Source organism: Podarcis filfolensis (assembly GCF_964270895.1).
Source record: "Podarcis filfolensis genome assembly, chromosome: 11".
In the NCBI taxonomy this organism is placed as follows: Eukaryota; Metazoa; Chordata; class Lepidosauria; order Squamata; family Lacertidae; genus Podarcis; species Podarcis filfolensis.
This window is the reverse complement of record NC_139613.1, coordinates 55,731,370-55,753,732: the sequence shown is the minus strand read 5'-3', so window position 1 is coordinate 55,753,732 and position 22,363 is coordinate 55,731,370. Positions and strand designations below refer to the sequence as shown.

The following is a 22,363-nucleotide window of genomic DNA, read 5'->3' as shown; positions in this document are numbered from 1 at the left end:
GCGCGCATGATGAGGAGGGGGAAATGAAGAAGTCCTGCGCACGCGCGGCAGGCGGGCCGGCGCTTGGGCGTTCTCTCTCTGGTCCGCGCCTGAGAGTGGGAGGGGAAAGCGGGTTCCTTCGGCTGCGCTGCGCGAGGCGAGCGACTCAGGTGAGGCAGCCACGGAGGGGGGGGAGGGGAGAAGGTCGACCGCTCCCCCCCCCCCGCTTTCCCTTTTCAGCCGTTAGGCTCCGAGGCGGGACAGGGAAGTGGCCGTTTCGGGGCCGGGGAGCCTCATTCCGCCGCCCGGCGGAGCAGGTGGGAAGAGGCCCCGCCTCAGGACTGAGGCGTCTCTCCTCCAGCCGCCTTGGTCGGTGGAGGGGTGTCAGCAATTAACACGTCACGGCCAGGTTTTAAAACTGGCTCCCCCCCCCCCATGATAGCCTTAAAACCTCCTAGAAAACAGCAGGGACAAATGAGCACAGTTAGGCCCCTTTTCAAGTAAAGCCCTTCTACTCCTCTCCCCGGTTCCGCAGGACCAGGTTTGAATGCTCCCTTTTTTTTCTGTGTCCGTCCCCCCCCCAAAAAAAATCCTTGCAGGTTAAGATCATGGTTATGAAGGCTTCAGTAGAAGATGATGATTCGGGATGGGAGCTCAATATACCTGAGAAGATGGAAAAGAGTAACACGAGCTGGATAGATATCACCCAAGACTTTGAGGACTGCTGTAGAGGTAAATAACGCCCCCCCCCAAAAAAAAGTTTTTCTCTTTGCACAAGTCGATGCTATGCCCTCAAAACGTCTAGAGGGCAGATATGATACAATCTCTGTAACTGAAAGATATTGTCGTTGTAATATTAAAAAAAAGGTGGAGTCTGTGTCACATGAACTCTGCTGCCTGTCGCTGCTTTGATGGGGAGGCATGCCAGGTGGAAACTTAGAAGAGAGTTATGGAGAGTTGTGGACTTGACTTGGACCCTTCCCTTCCCATTCCCTCCATCACTCTCCCACCTTATGTGCCAACAATCCGCTTTAATTAGTGGCAGCAGCTGGTTTTTGCCAGCTTCTGATTGTTGAAGGAAATTCCTTAAACAGTTGTTTAAGGAAACAATCAGAAGATTCTACTTCTCTTTTAGATTAACTGCAGTATAGTATGTCTTCCAAATCCTAAACTATGCTTAGTGAAAATGAGCCAGGATTGAAACTCATGTTTTGAACTTGGTTTGTTTCTACTAACCATATGAAGATCAACCATGTAAATTCAGATTATGCAACAAGCTTTGGTAAAGGGCAGTATATAAATGTAAGCCTCATGTTGCTCACAAAGTATGGAGAATATATGAGCCAAGGTTGGGGAAAGTTAAGCTTGATGTTTTAATACTAAACTGGAGCTAAGCATTATGTCAAAACCAATCCAGTTTATTTTTATTTTTTATTATATATAATAGTTTTTGTGAGTAGTTATGTAAAGTTTTTGAGTTGTTCTTTTTTAATTTCCTTGTAGAATTGAAGTTGGGCGAGTTGCTTCATGACAAACTGTGAGTGAACCATTAAAAACAAGTTCTCATAATGTTTTTCTCGCATCTTAGTCTGAAACAAACACATAGAAGTGTCATCTACTGATTTTTGTGGTGCTTACTCTTAATCATGTGCTCTTGACAAATCTGTTAGCTAGTTAAAGAACATTAATTAACATTGTTTTATGCTATCAATCTGAAAACTGTTTAAAGCAACCTAGAGCTTCAGCATTATGCACACTTACTTGTTGAGCTTGGGAGGACTTAAAGTAAAGGTAAAGGTACCCCTGCCCGTACGGGCCAGTCTTGACAGACTCTAGGGTTGTGCGCTCATCTCACTCTAGAGGCCGGGAGCCAGCGCTGTCCGCAGACACTTCCGGGTCACGTGGCCAGCGTGACGAAGCTGCTCTGGCGAACCGGCACCAGAGCAGCACACGGAAACGCCGTTTACCTTCCCGCTATAAAGCAGTACCTATTTATCTACTTGCACTTAAGGGTGCTTTCGAACTGCTAGGTGGGCAGAAGCTGGGACTGAACAACGGGAGCTCACCCCGCCGCGGGGATTCGAACCGCCGACCATGCGATTGGCAAGTCCTAGGCGCTGAGGTTTTACCATAAATATGGTATAGCCATACTTTCAGCTAATAACCTGCTCAGGAAAAAAAGCTGTTTAGGACTGGGGTATACGGTTCCTAGATAAACCAGATTCTTATGCCTCAGCCACAAACATGCTTAGTCAGAAATAACTATAGGTAGAATATTAATCTCTGGAACTGTTTTAACTGGCCTCTTTCATAATTGTTAATTCTGCTGCTTAGTTAAGTCCTCAATTTCTTAAAGCTTTGAAACCTTGGGCACATAACATATATTTGTAAAAGCTTTGTAAAAGTAGATGAAGATTGTAATCATTCAGATTATGGAAAACAATTAAATTCATGCTCTATATTTGTTACATTTGTTCACTCTATTTTTTTCACTGTGGATATGACATTCACAGTAATTTCAGTCCATCATATATGTATTTTATGCATGCATGGAATGCCTAAGTCCATTAGCAGATTTGATTTCAATGTAAACTCTGACATCTGTGGACACAGATGAAGTCTCCTCCCTGAGAATGCTAATTCCTTTACATCAATGATAAGAAACCTCTGTGGCCCTCCAGATATTGCTGGGCTACAGTTTCCATCATCTCTGACCATTTGCTGTACTGTTGGGGTTGTTGGGAGCTGGAGTCCGACATCTGTTGGGCAACAAGTTCCTAATCCCTGTATCATGGAAGCACACTTGCCAGTGTCACAGTGAGACTTACTTCTGTGTAGTCATGAATAGGATTGAATTGCTAAGGTATATCCATAGTAATGACTAATCTTACTGCTTCATTAATTCTGCATTTAGCTGGTATTTTGCTTTTCAGTGTGTTGAATATCCCAATTCCTTCCTTTAAAATGTTTTGGAAGACTTCATATATACGTTCTGCATCTTACTAGGGCATCTTGCTATTCACTTAATTTAAGGTGACTACTCATGAGTCGCATGATATGAATACATTGCATAAACTCTTTGATTTTATTTCACAGTATTTGGCAGTTGTGCTTTGAAACAGCTTTTGCCTTATATATGAATTCATTAGTCCCAGCTTAGGTTTTCTTTTCTGTTTGTGTTGCTCTCCTTAGTTTTGGTCTTTTTGAAGCAATGTCTGCTATTGAAATGATGGATCCCAAGATGGATGCTGGTATGATTGGAAACCAAGTTAATCGAAAAGTTCTTAACTTTGAACAAGCTATCAAGGTTGGCACACTTTGTGTTTTTGTCAGCTGCTTGGTGATTCATGAAAATGATTATCATCATTTAATGAACTCTAATATGCTAAACTTCAAATTTAAAGCAGTGTGTAATTTCAGATCTACATGAGTGTAGAACAGCTCTGTTCCACTATTATTATATCCGCCTTTTTCTTCAACAGGGTCTAAAGGCAGCTTAGTACTAAAATAGATACAGTGTAAAACATAGGGGATGGGAAGCAATAATTAAAAAACAATTAAACATCAACTGTGTGTGTGTGTGTGTGTGTGTGTGTTGATGATGTATTAAAACATACAACCATTACAATAAAACTATGCATGGAGGAGAGGTTCTAAGGGAGAAGGCAGAGAGGACTGTATGGACTCTTGTTCCATCACACAAACTCAGCAGAAAGCTGCACACTGCTTCTAGAGTCTCACTTCCATTTGTGCACATCACTTTCACCTCCCTGCCCCCATACAGGTGCTTTTTTTGGTAGGCTGATGAAATTTAATTTGCCAATGATGGAAATTCATGTGCGCACTCTCTCTTTTTTAGGATGGTACCATTAAAATTAAAGATTTATCATTACCTGAGTTGATAGGGATCATGGACACTTGTTTTTGCTGCTTGGTAAGAATATTACGTTTTTATGTTTGATTAGTATGAGTAACAGTACTCCAGGAGTGTTTTGATAAAAGTTCCCAGTCAAGTTACTAGTTAGAACAGCTTATCAATTTTAACTCTACAGCGTTTCTGGAGATGCAGTTCTAAACACAGCTACTAGATTTCTATTAATGTCGGTGGGATTACTTCTGAGTAAACATGTATAGGAGTGCACTTTGAATTAGGGTCCAGATTAGAGCTATGGTATATTTCCTCCGAACAAATAATTTTAAAAACATGGCTCAGTTTGCATAATCAAACTTCTGACAAAATGAAAAATGTACAGTATTACATTTCATCCTCCCAGATTTTGTTTCCTTTGCAGAAATAAATTTATGAATGTAAACTAACATTGGGTAAAATCCAGGAAAACCAGCCATGCATCACCCACTATGCTAGTGCATCCTTTGGAGGGAAGGTGAATTCCAAGGCTAGGTAGATTGCAGCCCTTACTGGTGCTCTTGTAGTGAATAAGGCTGTGTTTGGAGATGTGACCTATTTGACCCTGGTCTGTCTGCCATGCCACAGCCTCCTACATACAAATGCCCTGATAAGAGTAGTGACAATCTTGCAGCTACACTAGTCTTGAATAAACATCCCCTGCACAGATCCTGACTGATGTCTAGATGCTTTCCTGTAGGACATGGTAGTGCGTCCGTTGTTGGGCCAATCACATATGCTGTTTTATACCTCGAGCATATGTGAAAGAGCAAGTGGAAGGTCATTGTCCCTGACTTCCTTTGGATTGCAGTTTTCTGACAGCAGCTCTGACAGGGCTTCTGTTTTAAGGCCCAGCTTATTGTGGAGTTTTATACCTGGTGAAAATGGGGTAGAGCAAGTTGGAAGGTCATTGGGCCTGAAGTCCTTAAGAATTAATGCCATTTGCTGGTGGCACCTCTTATGTTGCCACTCAAAGTTCATTTGTGCATGAAGTTTCTACTCCCTACCTTCTATGACTGCCTAGGATTCCAGATTGTGTCCATGAGCCTTACTACTTTATAGAACCTATTTGGTGCCCAATATTCACTGAAGTATAACAGATGTAAAACACATTAATGATGTAAATCAGAACATCTTTGTTTTTTCATGCTGTCTGTAGAATGGAGTAGGCAATATTCAAATGAACATTTCCCCACCTCTTTTGGATCGTGGAATTGAAGTTAAATATTCAGTTACTCTTTAGTGAAAAAAATATGAATTGAGTAACAAAATTGGTCTCCTGCCCTTTTCATTCTGTAAGCTTGATTTCTTTTTCAGATTACATGGTTGGAAGGCCATTCTTTGGCACAGACAGTATTCACTTGCCTTTATATTCATAATCCAGACTTTATAGAAGATCCTGCCATGAAGGCATTTGCTCTGGGGATCCTCAAAATCTGTGATATTGCTAGAGAAAAAGTAAACAAAGCTGCAGTATTTGAAGAGGTAAGTCATTGTTCAGCTGATGATTTCTCCTACCCATTATTAGTAAATACAACTTGCCTTGTATAACTTTTTTTAGTTTGCTGCTGTCTTCCAATTGTAGTGTCTGGTTTTAAACTCATAACTAGTTCTTTATTTAATAATTCTTTATTTCATTAAAAAATTATATACCTTTCAATTGGTTTTTTAAATCTCATTGTGGCTTACAAAAAGAATAAACAGTGAAATTATCATAAAAAATTGTGTGGGAAACTGATTTGTTAAACAGATTCCTGGGCAGCAGTGTTTGATGCCTTCCAGATGTTATGGACTACAAGCCCCAGCATCCCTGACCATTAGCCATGCTGGAGTCTGTAGTCCAGAACATCTGGAAGGACACTAGACTGCCTATACATCAGCTATATTATTATTCCAGGAAATTATATATAGCCTAGAATAGTTATCTTTGTTCCCTAGTACTTTGATGGAATGATGATTTTAACATTTTATATTGCATTTTACACCTCTTGCATTTTTTAAAGCAGTCTACTGAAATTATCTGTAGGCATAGCTTCCACCTAAAACTAGAGCCAGATTTTCAGTGCTTTGTGCATAAAGTTGTGAAGGAAGCTGTTGTTGTTGGTAGATACACCTTGATGGTAGCACTTAATTTTTCTTTTTTGTGTTTAGGAAGATTTTCAGTCTATGACGTATGGATTTAAAATGGCGAATAGTGTGACAGATCTCCGCGTTACAGGTAAGAGGTGAAACAATTCGGTCCTTTTTCTGGGAAGAAAGTTGTGCTTCATAGGTTTTAAAGGATAAGATTCTAGTCCTATGCACCTAGGATCCAGTTCCATTGAGCTCCATTGAACTTTGACACAAGTACTAATGCTCAGTCATTATGCACAGATTGTACGGTCAAGAAATTGGCTGTATTGAGATGGTCCTCCAAATGTCTTATCAAAGCCAAGCTTGCCATTATGTCCGATCTTGGTTTGGATTATTTGAAATACAATGCCTTCAGAATAAGAATGCTGTCATTAAATTAGTGAAGGCAAATCAAGATAATATATTTAGGGTTCTGAATTTTAAGATTTTAAGGGCTAAGGAACCTATGGCCTTCCAAATGTTGTTGGGTTGCAGCTCTGGCCATCATTCTTAATAGTGGGGGGGGGGTGATCAAAGTTGTGCTTCAACAACATCTGTAGGGACACAGGTACCCCCTCCCTGATTTCGTTAGAATGACTGTTGCATGTAGTATGGAAATACTCACTTAGATACACAAAGGAGTCTGCCAAGTAGCATTTATGCTTCTAAACTGAATTACTTTTTTCCAGGTATGTTGAAGGATGTTGAGGATGACATGCAACGGCGAGTTAAGGTACATTTCTTTTATTCCCCCCCCCCCCCAATTTTTTATTTTATATAGAAATTTGTAGCACAGTTAATGCAATCTAAATATAGCCCCAAAGTGGTAAAGAGTACAATCAAATGCAGCTAATATAAAACACAGAATCACAAACTTCAAGCTTTGGTTGCTGACTCTTAGTAGATCTGCAATATGATGTAACAATCTGGTGGCTCTTCATAAATTCTGTCATAACAAAACGTGTCTTAGGTTCTGTCACCAGGCAGTATTTATAAATATAGGCCAAGTTCAAGCACCTGAGAAGGAGATCATGGTGGCTTCGCTCCTTCATGGCTGTTTTGCTGATCTAAGCCATTGTTTTGCTTATTGTGTTGTCTGAACCAATCTTTATCTTATGACTTGTCTTAGTGAATGAGGACATAGAGTGCTCTCATCTAAACAGATTACTAGGGAGGGATATATAATGGAAGACTTTATAAACTACTTAATCCAAAAATTTCTAAGCAGTGTGTATAGATAGAATCAGCAGAATCTGAAAAGTGAAATTTGTACTTCACTTAATATCTAATTAAATTGTTTCTAATGTGTGTTATTGTAGAGCACTCGAAGTCGACAAGGGGAAGAGAGAGACCCAGAAGTAGAACTTGAAGTAAGGATGGTTGCATACTATTACAGATTGTAAAAAGGTTACTTGAGCAACTTCTAGTGACCTAGAATATGCTCTAAAATAAAATATTTCTCAAGAAACTACAAGGAATTATGCAAAAAGACCAATCACATGGGTGTTTATTTTTGTTTTGTTTTTTTACTGGGCTTGAATTGCGCACCAGATTATCTAGTATCTAAATATACATTAATCACATAAAATGCAATAATTTAATCTTATCAGTAGTAAAGTCCCAGCACAACAATGGTTATTGGAAAACAACTTTTGTATATATGAGGAGTAAATGTGCTTGTAGCATTTCGTCTAAACGTTATTTTTCTGGAAATTTGGAAATCATTAATTTTGGGATTTATTTTTCTCCCCTATAGCATCAACAGTGCTTTGCAGTATTCAGCAGAGTGAAGTTCACCCGAGTATTACTGACTGTATTAATAGCTTTTACCAAAAAAGAGGTATGATTGCTACAGAGTATTGCTGCTTCAAGTGTTAAAGGCAGATGGGTATGTGAAGCCTCGCTTTTCGGTGGCCCCCTATGGCTGAATAAAGATGCTGAGGCCAAAGAATGGTCGTGCTGGACAGGAGGCTGCTGTCTTCATGTCCTGCTTATGAGCATCCAAGGGGCAGGATGATGGACAAGATGTGCCCTTCATCTGTACCAGTAGCTGTTTTATGCCACACTAATGAAGCCTTTAGGATTACTATCAATTGCAGCATGTATAAAAGAGAAGCATAGCTTTAGAGATAAACTTTTACAATTATCTAACGTATATAACATTTTTGTTGCATAATTTTATTGCTTTGTTACTAGACCATATGGTAGACATTTATCTGTTGCTCTTGAAATACTGGTGTTATTTTATTGCCTAGTGTCATTCACAGAGATTTTTAAATTGCTTTTTTAAGACTAGTGCAGTTGCAGAAGCTCAGAAGTTGATGACTCAGGCAGCTGACTTGCTTTCTGCTATCCACAATTCATTACACCATGGCATTCAGGCTCAGAATGACACAACCAAAGGAGGTAAGCAATTATCTTCAGAAGTGTTCTCTGCCTTTGTTCTCTGTTGAAGTATAAAATCACTCAGTGGCCTGTTGCTACTCTCATCTAGGTTGATCTTTTGTCTTGATCTATTACTTTACCTTCTAGTTATTCATCATTTATGTTTTTATTGAACATCCTTCATAATATGTGGTTGTTCAGCTAATGCAGTCTTCTTCACAGATGCAGAACTCTTGTCCACAGAATGTAAAAGGCTGCAAAATTCTGTGGATTAAGAATCATTCAGGCAGCTCCCCATCTAGTAAAACTCCAAAAGCCACTCTAAATAAATGGGCATTGGAGCTATTTCAAGAAGGAGAAGGAGCTAGTTCACATGTCATTAGGGAGATTATTATAGTGCAAGGTTGTGGAAGCTTTTTAGCCCAGTGGGTCAGATTATTATCTCTCCCACCCCTTGTGGGCCAAGTGTGACAGATTGGCAGAGCTGCCCCCCAATCAATCACCTGTTGGCACAAGGATGTCAGGTGATCTATATTGCTTTTCTTCAGAAGCTCCTTTCAAAGCACTGTTTTGCTCAGCAATTTGAAAGGGGCTTTTCAGGCACCACTGATTTGCAGTACAAACACCCTGTCTGCTGAACCAGGTTTTAAACTGCCCCCCCCCCAAGATGTTTGCCCTCTGCACACAGGTGGGGTGTGGCACAGCTTTCGTGGGTGTAGGCCAACTTGGCAACAATCTTTCACCTCATTTGCCCTCGGGATGTTACTGAATGATGCTATACCATGCTTGATGGCATAGACTTCCCATGATACAGTCAGAGATTTGCATAGGTGCTGTGAAAAAGCAATCATCTGGCTCTCATTGATAACAGTTCACTAGCTGTGATTTGATACGTGTGAATCAGTACAAGGTTGTTTCTCAGAACACCCGACTGATGAGTCATCGTGGGCTATGGCCCTCTTAAAAACTCATGGCCAAAATCCAGTCACATTGCATGCAGCTCTGAGCATCATCCGCACAAAGTAAAGTATACATTAATACACATAAAATGGTTTCCCTTCTGAGAAGAAAAATGCAGAGTCATAAATCATAGTCACTTATTTATATACTGGGTTTTTTGCAGGTACACTACTGCTCAAAGCAGTTTGCAAAAAAAGAATCTGTCTAAATACAACAGTACAAATAATCATAATGCATAATAGCAATTACAATGCCACTAACAAGTCTAAATTACCTTGAGCATATTATTTTTCTAATATTCATTTTAAATTGCTTAATTGACAAGAATTGCTTAATATTTTGAATGCCTCGTTTTCCCCCCACCCTAATTCCCCCCCCCCCCAGATGAAGTAACTAGTGCATGATACAGCACTTAGTTGGGATTAAGAATAGTAATTGAACATTTGTCTTTCTTTTTTTTAATAGATCATCCTATTATGATGGGTTTTGAACCCCTTGTTAATCAGAGATTGCTTCCTCCAACTTTTCCTCGATATGCAAAAATTATTAAAAGGGAAGAAATGGTCAACTATTTTTCAAAACTTATAGACCGAATAAAAACTGTCTGTGAAGTTGTCAATTTAACTAATTTGCACTGCATATTGGTAAGTATCAACTGTTAGCTTTTTGTTCATAGGGACATAAGAGAATGTTACTTGAATAGCTCCTGGGACTTGTGCACAAATATCTGCATACTTTTTCTTTGATTTTACTTCTTGTAAAACATTTCCCGGAAGTACCGGAACGGGTTACTTCCAGGTTTTGGCGGTCGCGCATACGCAAAAGTGCTAAATTTGGAATAAACATTTCACATTTGGAATAAACGTAGACGAAACTTAGAATATAAAACTTAGATGAAAACTAGGGAGAGAATCTTGGTGTGAAAACGGGGGTGTATTCGGTAGAGGCAGACATAAGCATTTCTTCTCACAGAAGGCAAGTTTTTGCTGATATCCCCACCACCACCCATGGCAGTCCACCTCGTTATATTTGTTATACAAATCCCCCCACAAACCTCAGCAGCAGCTTTTCAAGGGGTATGTTGGGAGGATCTGCAGTATGTTGGGAGGATCTGTGACAACGATGTTGGGAATCTGAGGTGAGATGTCCATGCAATGGAAGTTGCCCTCAGTGCCTGTCATCATACAGATGTAGCTTAAGGTCCAAAATAGTTTACAGCTGCAGAAGATAAGGCTTCAGTAATATAGTTTTGAACACTGATACAGTCATACCTCGGGTTAAAGACGCTTCAGGTTGCGTTTTTTCAGGTTACAGACCACCGAAACCCGGAAGTACCGGAACGGGTTACTTCCAGGTTTTGGCGGTCGCGCATACGCAAAAGTGCTAAATCGCGCTTTGCGCAGAAGCGCCGAATCACAACCCATGCATGCGCAGACCAGCCGTTGCGGGTTGCAAACGCAGGTTATGAACGTGCATCCCGCACGGATCACGTTCGCAACCCAAGCGTCCACTGTCTATTCATACAGCTAATGGTAGTAGTAATAATTATTATTATTATTTATTATTTATACCCCGCCCATCTGGCTGAGTCTCCCCAGCCACTCTGGGCAGCTCCCACTCAAGTGTTAAAAACAATACAGCATTAAATATTAAAAACTTCCCTAAACAGGGCTGCCTTCAGACGTCTTTTAAAAATAGGATAGCTGCTTATTACCTTGACATCTGGTGGGAGGGCGTTCCACAGGGCGGGCGCCACTACCGAGAAGGCCCTCTGTCTGGTTCCCTGTAACCTCACTTCTCTCAATGAGGGAACCATGAGAAGGCCCTCGGTGCTGGACCTCAGTGTCCGGACTGGATGATGGGGGTGGAGATGCTCCTTCAGGTATTTGCAGATACAGATATATACAAGTTCAAAGTATTTACGTTGCTCCAGCAATTCAAGATGTAACACAGACTTCACCTCACTTCTCATGGTTGACCCTGACACACTAGGATAGACTCCAACGCAGACAGCACAAGACCCCAGACACAATGAGCTGACCCTGGCACTGGCCCATTGTCATAGCAACTGGCTTGGCTGACCTTGGACCTGTTGGCTTATCTCATACATGGGGTGATTTGTGCTCATGAAGGAAATTAAGCCCTTCCTCAATGTCCAGTTCCTCCAACAAACTGGGTGTCCAGTCTTGCACAGGCAGAAGTGCTTCTACTTCGTGCCACTGCTGGCTACAACCCTACAGTTAATGCAGAACTCAGGGAAGTTTTTCTTTTTCTTTTCATTCTATCTGCCACAAAATTCTTCATACCAAATGGAGATAGTAAAACTCAGCCAACTCTCTCACTATGTCTTAGAGAACCAATACCCTCTCCCTTTCAACATTTTAATGGTATCTATATCAGCAAAGTGGTCAAGGAGTAGACAGACAAATCGAATTATAGGCATTTAGGAGGTTATTATGGAGAGTCCTTTCTAATGGACTCATATGTTCACTGGAAAGCTGAATTTTATTTCTTCACGGTGTAAATCTTTGTGTTATGCTAATCATAATTTTCTTCACATTCTGTTTATAAATTAGGATTTTTTCTGTGAATTTAGTGAACAGTCACCTTGCGTTCTTTCAAGATCATTGTTACAGGCAAGTAGAAAATGACGTATACAGAAAATACGTTTTAGGTATGTGAAGTCACTGTGTGAAGTAACAAACTTACTGTTTGTTGCAGACTACTTTTCTTGTGGATAACAAAAAGGTATTTGGTACTCATCTCATGCAAGATATGGTGAAAGATGCCCTGCGATCTTTTGTCAGTCCTCCAGTACTTTCACCTAAGTGAGTAACAAAATCTAGTTTTGATATTATTATATGCATGTTTACCTCATGTCTCATTATTTAACAAAATCATACAGCATCTGACTAGATTCAGTTAAATGAAAATTGTTCATGCTTTGGGGTCTATAAAAGGCAATTATTTGCAGGCTGTGATACCAGAATGGGACTTAGATGCTACCTTCTACTGCATTGTAACTTTGTATGTGAATAATGGCCAATCATTTGCCTCTCCTTGAATGTCTGTAAGTAGACCAAAAGGAGGTGATATTTATCTTCCTCATCAGGCAGTCCAGCATGACTGCAGTTGTTCCCATGTGACGCCAAACTTTTAAAGAGGAACACAAAAATGTTAGATGTAAATCTGCAAGGAACACTTAGAATCTAAATTAAGTTTGACTATTTTCCCATTCAGGATCATGCAGCCTTTTATACTATCAGCTACTTCATGAGAATGGAGTCCCTAATGAACACGATCTCTCACTAGTTTTCAATGTTTTTGGTTTACACATCCCCTTAGAAGCAGTTCGGAGATCAATATGGCACAGCCATATTCAGGATGGTTAGCCAACCCCTTGATTTTACAACACTGCAGGATTTTCACTTAGAACAATTTTGTCCCTTCTCTCTTAGATGTTGTCTATATAATAACCACCAGGCTAAGGACTACATTGACTCCTTTGTCACGCATTGTGTTCGAGTGAGTATTGATGGCATTACAGAATATTTAAACACTTATGCACATTAAGTATAAAAGATGGTATATTTTCATGTAAAAAGCAGGAGGACAGTACTACTCTCTCGCTTGCATTCCCCAGCCATTGGCATTTGGGTGCAGGCTGCTTCTGCTCCAAGAGGTAGTGCATGACTACCATGACCAGTAGCCTTTGATGGCCTTAAGTGCCATGCATTGTCTAGTCCCCTTTTCAAGCCTTCCAAGTTGGTAGCCGTTGCTACATCTTGTCATAGGGAATCCCATAGCCTATGCGCTGTGTAAAGAAGTACAGTGGTACCTCCGGTTGCGGATGGGATCCATTCTGGAGCTCCGGTCAGATCCCGAGGTTTCCGCAACCGGAGGGACCGCTTCTGCGCATGCATGCGCGGCGAAACACTTCCAGGTTTGCTGCTTTCGCAACCCGAAGTTTACATTATCCGAGGGTAACGTAAGCCAAGATGCTACTGTACTTCCCTGGTCATTCCTGAATCCCTTCTGTGACACTGGGGGTTGATATAATGACAGAGGGAGAAAAACGTCTACGTGAGGACCATGATTTATAATATAACTCCTTGGGAAAGGAGGAAGCCCAGCCTGAAGTTTTGGTTTCAGTAAGTTTGTTTTTTGTCCCCATGGCAGAAGTAAATGGAGAAATTCTGGATTTTACTGTAGCTGTGATTGAGTAGCAAGTGTCGCCTCCCCCCAGCACAGATTACTCTCCTCTTCCTCGAGTTCCTTCAGTTTATCTGCCTGTAGGGATTGAAGTTACTTACTTACACTTTGCAAGCTTGGATGAAGCAATTGAGGCAGCAAAAGATAAAGTACAGAGATAGTTTGGATGGGCATTCTAAGTCACCTCAGCTTGTTTTTGTGTAAAACAGACCTACCTCAGTCGGGTGCTTCCCCTACAAGCAGCATCTCATTGGGTCCTCAGGCACCTGATCAGGCTTTAGCACACACACACACACCCCAAAAAAATGCAAGGTTCTATGGGAAAATATAGTGTCTATGAAGCAGAACTCTTAAGGGTGCAGAGATCTCTGTGATGGAGACCTTAAAATACTTAGGAAATGTTCAGAACATTATCACCTACTCTTCCTCCACCCCCAATAAATAGAAAAGAAAGAGGACTGACTCCTCATCCTTCTGAAGGCTCCTTCTCCCTCTTTACAGACCGTCCCTTAATGCCTGCTAAGGGCACTGGGACCCTTGCTATTCCTGCCCCACGGAGGATTAGAAGAAAGAGCTATTGGGGTGAGATCAACCTTTAGAAGCAAGCTTTGTCCTTGTTCGATAATGGATAGAATGTTAACATTTTAAAAGGCTTGGAGAGATCTAAGCAGAGGTTTCCATAGTCTGCATGCTGAAGAGCAATCCTAACCCAAATGTTGAGCCTCCAGCTTTTACCATAATAAGGCACTGGTAGCAAGCTTTTATTTTGTTACTGCATCATTCTGCTGAATCAGTGAAGTTAAATATCAGGCAGTGGGGGATAAGAAACTGGCACCCATCTTAATCAAGATGTCACTAGTAGCAATATCTATTGCTTAATCAAGATGTCACTAGTAGCAATATCTATTGCAGCTACCTCTCTCCAGCCTGGCAGACCTTTCTGCCCAAGCCATGTTCACAAAGGTCACAACTGGCTCAGACTCTAAATCACTGATCCCCTCATCTCATACTGTCTTTGGTGAACCTCCCAACAGCTAATCATGGACCTATCAGAGAAAAAGAAAAAAGTTTCTGCCAAATCCTACTTTTTATCCCTGTGATTTCTTTGCTAGACATGTGCAGAAAGTTGTACCAAGTGTGTCCAGTTGCATCTAAAGCATCATTTTTGAAATGAGTGGCAAATTTCTACACCTGTTTGTTTTAGCAATATGCAGGATGTGTTTGGCTCTGTGTTTTCCAACCAGCACATAGACTCGGATAAATAGCACCCTGACTGCCTTAAGTCAGCACCGCAGTTGAGCCAAGAACTCAGCCAGGTTTCCTTTGATGGTGTTCCAAAAGGGCCAAGTTGGGCACTGATGGGCACAACAAAGTGTCAGGTTACCTCTAGTTAACTTAAGGAACAGCCTTATGATGTGTAATGCAAATAAAGTCTAGGGTGTGAAAATGAAGTACAAGTCTAAAAATTCACCAGACTTTCTTTTTTTCCAGCCATTCTGTAGTTTGATTCAGATTCATGGGCACAATAGGGCTCGTCAGAGAGATAAACTTGGCCACATTCTTGAGGAATTTGCTACTTTGCAAGATGAGGTAATTCAAAGGGAGACACAATACTGTACAGAGCATAAGATCATGAACAATGCTTTGTGTTTTCTATCCTTCCCCCACAACAGCTCTTGTAACGGTCAAATGTGTAAGCTGTGCAGTCAGCATTAGAACCTTGGACAGAGTTTCTAATGGCCAAGCTAACTGCTGCTGCTATTCCTTCCTCGTGCCTCCAAGACCCCATTTGCAGGCTTGCTTTGTTGCACTCTCCTTGCTGTTTCAAAAAGCATTTAAATTTAATCCAAATTTCATTGTCCAGGAATATTTACCTTTAACTTTGGGGGGAAATATTTTTTTCTTTACACATGGCCATACTACTGTATGTTTTATTGACAAGTGCTTTATCTCCTTAAAATGATGTGGCATAACAATGTACACAGGTGTATTAAAGTAGAGAATATGCACTGGGATTAGTGAAAGGAAAAGCATTCCACAGTGGGGAAGTGCTGATTGTAGTGGTTAAGAAATGTCTAGGTTACACACAAAAATTAATGTGCCTAAGAAGCAAATTTCTGGGGTGTGACATTCTCTGGGAAACAGAGTGCTTAATTTAATATAAATTAGAATATTTTGAGCATGACCTACTACTCCTTTGAACACTTCTTCAATTTTGCTGTTTCAAGTATATGACATTGTTGTCATCTAGCTTCCAGCTCTGGATCTGGAATGTGACTGCAGGCATAAATTGTGACTCTTGTCAATATTGTTTGGCAATTTACAGATGTGATACTTGAGCATAACGCCACTTTTTTCAACTTGTTAGGCAGAAAAAGTGGACGCAGCGCTTCACAGTATGCTGCTGAAACAAGAACCCCAGAGGCAGCACTTGGCCTGCTTGGGCACCTGGGTCCTTTACCATAACCTTCGCATCATGATACAGTATCTTCTGAGTGGGTTTGAACTGGAACTCTACAGTATGCACGAATACTACTACATATATTGGTAAGAGGAACAAATTACTTGGGAGCAGGGAGGAGATATTGTTGTCTGTAAAATACAATGCATTCTGTAGCAGAATAGGCAGTGCACCATAAGTGCATTCTTTGAACTGCTATTTATACTGCACAAGATTTGCAAGAATTTACCGTAAATTGCAAGGATGTTTGTTGTAGGGCTGGGCAATATCTGGTTTTCAACATTGTGATATATCGTCAGGTAACTACAACAATAGGCTGATGTATCGTGATGTTTTAAATGCATCTCATCAGCTTCTTCCTCCCCACCTTACGGTAGGAAGAAGCAGCCAAGATACATCACCCAGCCAAGCCCCAATACCTCTCCGACTTGTGTGCGAGCCAGAGGGACATTTTTGAACTGCTCAGCTGAGGCATGGAAGCCTTTCTGTGCCTCAGTTGAGCTAGTAGTGTGATAGCTAGAGGAAAGATCCTGCTCTGTGCGTGCTTTGTGGTTTGCTGCCTCCTGCAGGAGGTAGAGGAGAGCTGGACCGGTTAACAGACAAGAGCATTCTCTGGCTTCAAGCAGTTTATTGTCAGGGCAAATATTTTGAACTGGTTTATCACAATGTGGACTCAAAGCTAGTTTTCAACAATCTGTCACCATATTGCCGAGGCCTGGTGTGTTGCTTATACTGAAAACCTGCTTTCGTATTTAAAGCATTTATAGTGGTGCTCTTCAGCTACTCAAGAATGAGGTCTTGCTCATCCCAGAAACGTAACCAAGATTCGCCTAAATTTAGTACTGTTTTCTGCTGTAGGTATCTCTCTGAGTTTCTCTATGCATGGCTAATGTCAACACTCAGTCGTGCTGATAGCTCTCAAATGGCAGAAGAAAGAATAATGGAAGAGCAGCAGAAAGGCCGGAGTAATAAAAAAACCAAGAAAAAGAAAAAAGGTATAGCTGCTTTTCAAATACCTTGCAAGCTGGTTTTTATCTCATCTTATCTTTCTGTTAGAACACTTGAAATTGATGTTTTTCCTGTGTTCAGCCATCTAAATAAGGTGGTTGTTGTTCAATAGGTGTTTCACTTATCTTCATATAGTATGAGTCTAATGTTTGTTGTTGACCATTTTAAAATGTAGATTCATAAGACTGTTACATGTGACTGAATGATGAAATTGAATATAACTATTTATAGTTACTTTCCAAAATTGGTAACCACTGAATAAAGTGTTTTATTCTCTGTAGTCTAGGGATTACGGAACTAGATCTCGCCAGTAGGCCAGATCCTATTTCCCCTACTACCCCACCCCCAGGTCAGATTTGGCAAGTGCGTGGGGGAGCCCATCTGTTAATCACCTGACATCCCCAGTGATTGAAACCTTACTAATTGGCTGAACATTGGCACTTCACTTTTATTGTTGGGTAATAAAACTCCTAATTCATCTATTTATCATTCCTATTTTAGTTCTTTATACAGCAACAGTGATTCTCCCCTCCACAAGTTCTTCTGCCCCTGAGAAGTTGAAGCATGATTTTTGTTATGGCTACATGAATCTTGTAGTTAATTTTGGGTTTTGCAGGGTAGTAGGTCTGTCACTTGCAAAAACTGCTGGATTTTTAAATTCTGGTGAAATCAACATTACATGGTAAATATTTCTGTATACGGAATTTGCAGCTCGTCCTCTGAGCAGAGAGATCACCATGAGCCAAGCCTATCAAAACATGTGTGCTGGAATGTATAAGGTGAGTGATGTGTTGTGGATTGTGATTGTAAAGATAACTTTAAAAAAAAAATGAAATTTGGATACTTTTCAGAATTAAGGTGAGAAAACTGTACTTGAACACTCCTAAATGACTGCATGTTTTCCTAAGTAATGCTTTGTGTAGGAACATTGCAAACATAATTTAACTATGAAACAATTTCTGTTGTTGGCTAAATTGGATCCCAGACTAGTTAGTATCATTCTTCCAGCTCAAAAGCTAGCTATGGGTTGGGTTTGGCAGGGGAATTTCTGGTGCTGGGAGGAAGAGAGCATGTGATCCTATAGTTTAAGAATGAGCAGTGTTATGTCTGCATTCCATGACACTTTTCCAAATGAGTTAGTGTGTGGATAAAACTATAGTCAGCGTGTTGTGGTGTTAAAAACAAAGATTATGATCCAAAGAAACTGTGTTTGTCCTCAATTAAGATGGGATGCATTTTATATGCCAGATAGTACCTAAGGAAATGTTGGCATTCTTTTTGTTTTGTTTTGTGATGGCAAAGCAGAACTAGCGCACACAGATTTGTTCCGTACAACTTGTATTGGAAGTTCCTCTCCTTAATACTGCCAAATTTGTCTCTAAGGTGTGAGGCTACTGGAATCAGCTTGGCAGATTAGTAAATGCTTTTCAATTGTAACACCCCTTTCAAGGGACCAATGAGTGGAAGCCATATGTGTCGTGTTTCATTGTGTTGCAGCTACATTTATTTTTCCTCTGGCATCTTTCTGGAGTCACTTGTGTCTGTATGTGCGCCAGTGCTTCTGTTGCTGATACAGTGGTACCTCAGGTTACATATGCTTCAGGTTATGTACGCTTCAGGTTACAGACTCTGCTAATCCAGAAATATTACCTCGGGTTAAGAACTTTGCTTCAGGATAAGAACAGAAATTGTGCAGCGGCGGCGGCAGCAGGAGGCCCCATTAGCTAAAGTGGTGCTTCAGGTCAAGAACAGACCTCCAGAACGAATTAAGTTATTAACCCAAGGTACCACTGTACATTGCAATAAGCAGATTTCTCATTCTGTGCGCTTCTCTTCCCTGTCTCCCTATTTCTCCTGAAGACTATGATTGCTTTTGATATGGATGGCAAAGTGAGAAAGCCGAAGTTTGAGCTTGATAGTGAGCAAGTTCGGTACGAGCACAGGTTTGCCCCTTTCAACAGTGTCATCACGCCACCACCCGTACACTATTTGCAGTTCAAGGTGAGCCACAAGAACATTACAGGACGTGTGTATATTATATGGTTTCTTTTCCCTTCCTCTTGGATCTTTACCAGTTTGATGGGTTTCCCTCCATTGTAATGGAGGCAGGCAACACTCTGTTCAGTAAGCAGGGCACATCCCTTCTTTTTTTGCCTGCCTACGTTGGGGAGCATGCCATAGTTAAAACCAAAGCATACGAAATAAAAAGCCATTTCCCAAGTGTTCATTAGTTGCAAAGCATTAAATCTTTTTAAATTATTTAATAGATCGCCTTTTATCCAATTACAAAATTATACAAGGAAGAACTAGGGAGTAAATGTGTAGAAACTATTTTGCTTCATTGTGCTTTCACCTCTGTGCCTCTAAAGTGTAGCCTCATTCAAAAGAAGGATCTATCTGGGGGCTTTTGGCTGTTCTCAAAGGATACTTATTTTTCTGATATTTAGGAAATGTCTGACCTAAACAAATACAGTCCTCCACCTCAGTCCTCTGATCTCTACATGGCTGCTAGCAAACACTTTCAGCAAGCTAAAATGATCCTGGAAAATATCCCTAACCCAGACCATGAGGTGAGATCCTTTCTAACATATTACTAAGAATTGGCTGTATAAATTGTTGGCACTTGATTCGGACGTTTTTTAAATGGTGAGCATTTAACATTGCTTCAGTTACACTCCTGGCTTCTGGCTTAGCTGCGCGCAGCTGTGCTGCGATCCCACTAGCTGTCCTGGCTTCTGGGATTCAGAATATTTTTTTTCTTGTTTTCCTCTTCCAAAAACTGGGTGCGTCTTATAGAGCGAAAAATACGATAACTTGAAAGCAGAGTGTTGGTGTTTGCGTAAAGTTTTGCTGCTTTTTAAATAATACAAAAAACGAATACAGTAAACACTGCAAGTACCATTTTATTGTGAATTCAGTTCTTTTTTTCTGTCTGTGAACTATATCAAACTTTAATATTTCTGTTTAGGTCAACAGAATTCTTAAAGTTGCTAAGCCCAATATTGTGGTCATGAAGCTGCTGGCAGGAGGTCACAAAAAGGATTCTAAAGTAAGTGGAATGTTGCTAAATTAATATCACTGCTTTTGAAACGTAGCATTGGACTATCAGAAGGGGTAGATGTATTGCAAGTATGTCACATGCTAGCAGGCCGTGATTAAATAGTATATTTTTAATGGCATACTCGAGAATTGGTGCATAGTTTCAGTTAAAATGGCAGATAACAAACTATATTGGTGGGGCATGTTGCTGTAACAACTTAATAGTATAATATTTAATACATTTATTCTAAAGGACATTGTGCTATGTTGTAATACCTTAAATGTCTTGGTTGAGCTGCAGCCCTTTACCAACTTACTTAAGAATAAGCCCCATTGAACTCCATGTCCTGATTCGTACATAACACCAACCCACCAGTTTTTTGGGAGTCCCATTTCCTAAGTGAATACACCCGATCTCCACTTCCCAGACTAGTGTGCAGATTGGAATGTAGTTCTCTGTAGAAATCCTCACACCGTATTGTATGAAGTGGTTGAGGGCTGATGTCAGTGCTTTCTGTTCTTTTAAAAAGTTACTAGCTGCCTGGCACAGCTCAAAAACATAGCTCCCACCACTCAGGGTGAAAATAAAGCTGTCATTGGAGTGGCAAGTCATGAGGCTATGGCATCCCTCCCAGAGACTTGTATAGAGGAAATAATGGCTTTTTTACATGCATTGTCCTTGAAAGCCTCCCAGGATCATTGTATGGGTGAAAATGACAGCTCCATAGCTGTCAACGTTTCCCTTATTCCGAATAGGATTCCTCGCAAGAAAAGGGAAAAGTTGACAGCTATGGACAGCTCAGTGGGTTTATCATGAGCTGTTATTCCCAGAGCCAGTTTTGACCCCATTTTCAAAATGTGTGGCAGGAGCTGCGCTTTAGTCACTCCAGGCAGTTTGCGCCTATCAAATGGGAAAAATATAAAGTCATCCCTTGTATAGCAAGTGCTTTGAAGACCCCCAAAGCAAACCTTAACCCCCCCAAAAAATCAGAAAAAGTCTGCACACAGGATGTACTCAAAAAGCACATGAAATGGATAAAGACTAGCCCATCCATCCCTAGTCCGATATAGTGCACTTGGCAGTGTATCTAATTTTTGCGTAAGTTCTGTATGGTTTGTGTCTGGAAGAGATGGTAAAGAGTGCTTTGTCTCACCTTTTTGCTGTTAACCTTCAGGGTTTTCTCACTCTTGGAATCCAAAATGCTTAATCAAGGAGTCATTTGGACATGCTTTAAAGTATCTTTCCATGCTTTTTCTTCTAGGTTCCGCCAGAATTTGACTTCTCCCCTCACAGATACTTCCCAGTAGTGAAGCTTATTTGAGGCAAAGGATTAGGAGAACAAACAATCTATAATATGTACAACAGAGCTGCTTTGGTGGGCTCTTTTATACTGTGCTCAAAAGGGACATGATCCACTTGGACAAAAGTACTGTTGTATTGGGAGTAGCTTTATTTTGGCTTCCACACAGCCTGAGTGACAACTGCTGTTTTAAAGTGGTTTGTGTAATGTTTTACCATTGGGCCTGATTTTAACAACTTCATTGTTAAAGCATTGTATGTTTTGGTTTTACTTCCGTTTTACCCATAAATCATTTTTATGAATGGCTTTTGAATATTTGTCAGCATTTCAGAACACACTTGCCCGCTTCAAAGGTACACTGCAGTAAGGGAGCGGTTATATTTTGATGACAAAAAGCAGAACTCGCCTCTGAAGGAACACTGGTAGGCTCTGCGGATGTGCTGCATGTTCTCATTAGACCACATATGAAATGTTCTTAACTTACACACACACACAAAAGTGTATTGGAGTTTTGCTAAGAAATAATTTGGAAGGCATATCCTTTTAGAGTGCAAAATCTTCAAAAGAAGGGGGTGAAATTTCTGGCCACTGGTTGAGTATTCTAGACAGATGTCTTTGGATTTAATTGCGGAGAGTTTGCATTCAGGACTTGACATTATTTGGCAAGCCTTTATACATACATGGTTGCACTTTCCTCTCCATTTTTTTTTAAAGGCTGCCCTATACAAAGTTATTTCCGTAAATTGTAAGACTTAAAATGATTTGGACCACTTTTATTTGGTTAGCTAAATGTTCTGTGCACTGTTTTCATATTTTAGTTTTTGAAGCATAATACAGTTGAGGGTTTGGGATTTTTTTTTTTTTTTGTTTACACGTTTGAAGTATCAGCTAAACAGCTGTAAACAGCACCATTAAAGGTAAGGATATGTCTATGCAAATAAAGAGCCGGCTAGTTTCATGGAATGTTCTGTAGAATACGTGTTTCCTTCTTCATAGCTT

At 40.5% G+C, this 22,363-nt stretch overlaps 1 protein-coding gene across 2 annotated transcripts; it reads left to right on the top strand.

Annotated features, from left to right (window-relative positions):
* The first annotated feature begins 37 nt into the window (after window positions 1–37).
* NAA35 (N-alpha-acetyltransferase 35, NatC auxiliary subunit) lies at window positions 38–21,666 on the top strand. 2 transcript variants are annotated; one of them, XM_083576808.1, is made up of 23 exons: window positions 38–149; window positions 579–711; window positions 1,483–1,516; window positions 3,172–3,286; window positions 3,839–3,913; window positions 5,204–5,371; window positions 6,038–6,104; window positions 6,688–6,731; window positions 7,318–7,368; window positions 7,755–7,838; window positions 8,290–8,404; window positions 9,809–9,987; window positions 11,920–11,979; window positions 12,065–12,171; window positions 12,802–12,868; window positions 15,047–15,145; window positions 15,924–16,102; window positions 16,875–17,011; window positions 17,736–17,803; window positions 18,885–19,025; window positions 19,472–19,594; window positions 19,993–20,073; window positions 21,326–21,666. In XM_083576808.1, exons 2-23 carry the CDS (start codon window positions 588–590, stop codon window positions 21,383–21,385), a joined length of 2,178 nt encoding a protein of 725 aa, XP_083432934.1. In that variant the 5' UTR covers window positions 38–149; window positions 579–587; the 3' UTR covers window positions 21,386–21,666. The 2 variants fall into 2 exon arrangements, with proteins under 2 accessions (XP_083432934.1, XP_083432935.1); XM_083576809.1 differs by lacking the exon at window positions 38–149 and having other exon boundaries at window positions 1,483–1,764; window positions 2,102–3,286.
* The last annotated feature ends 697 nt before the right edge of the window (window positions 21,667–22,363 follow it).

What these genes read in the sequence shown, in the direction of transcription:
- NAA35 (XM_083576808.1), top strand. Translation starts at nt 588, where the DNA reads ATGGTTATGAAGGCTTCAGTAGAAGATGATGATTCGGGATGGGAGCTC. An exon ending in GAATGACACAACCAAAGGAG is followed by an intron (nt 8,405 to 9,808) that starts GTAAGCAATTAT and finishes TTTTTTTAATAG; the next exon opens with ATCATCCTATTATGATGGGT. An exon ending in TTGCTACTTTGCAAGATGAG is followed by an intron (nt 15,146 to 15,923) that starts GTAATTCAAAGG and finishes TCAACTTGTTAG; the next exon opens with GCAGAAAAAGTGGACGCAGC.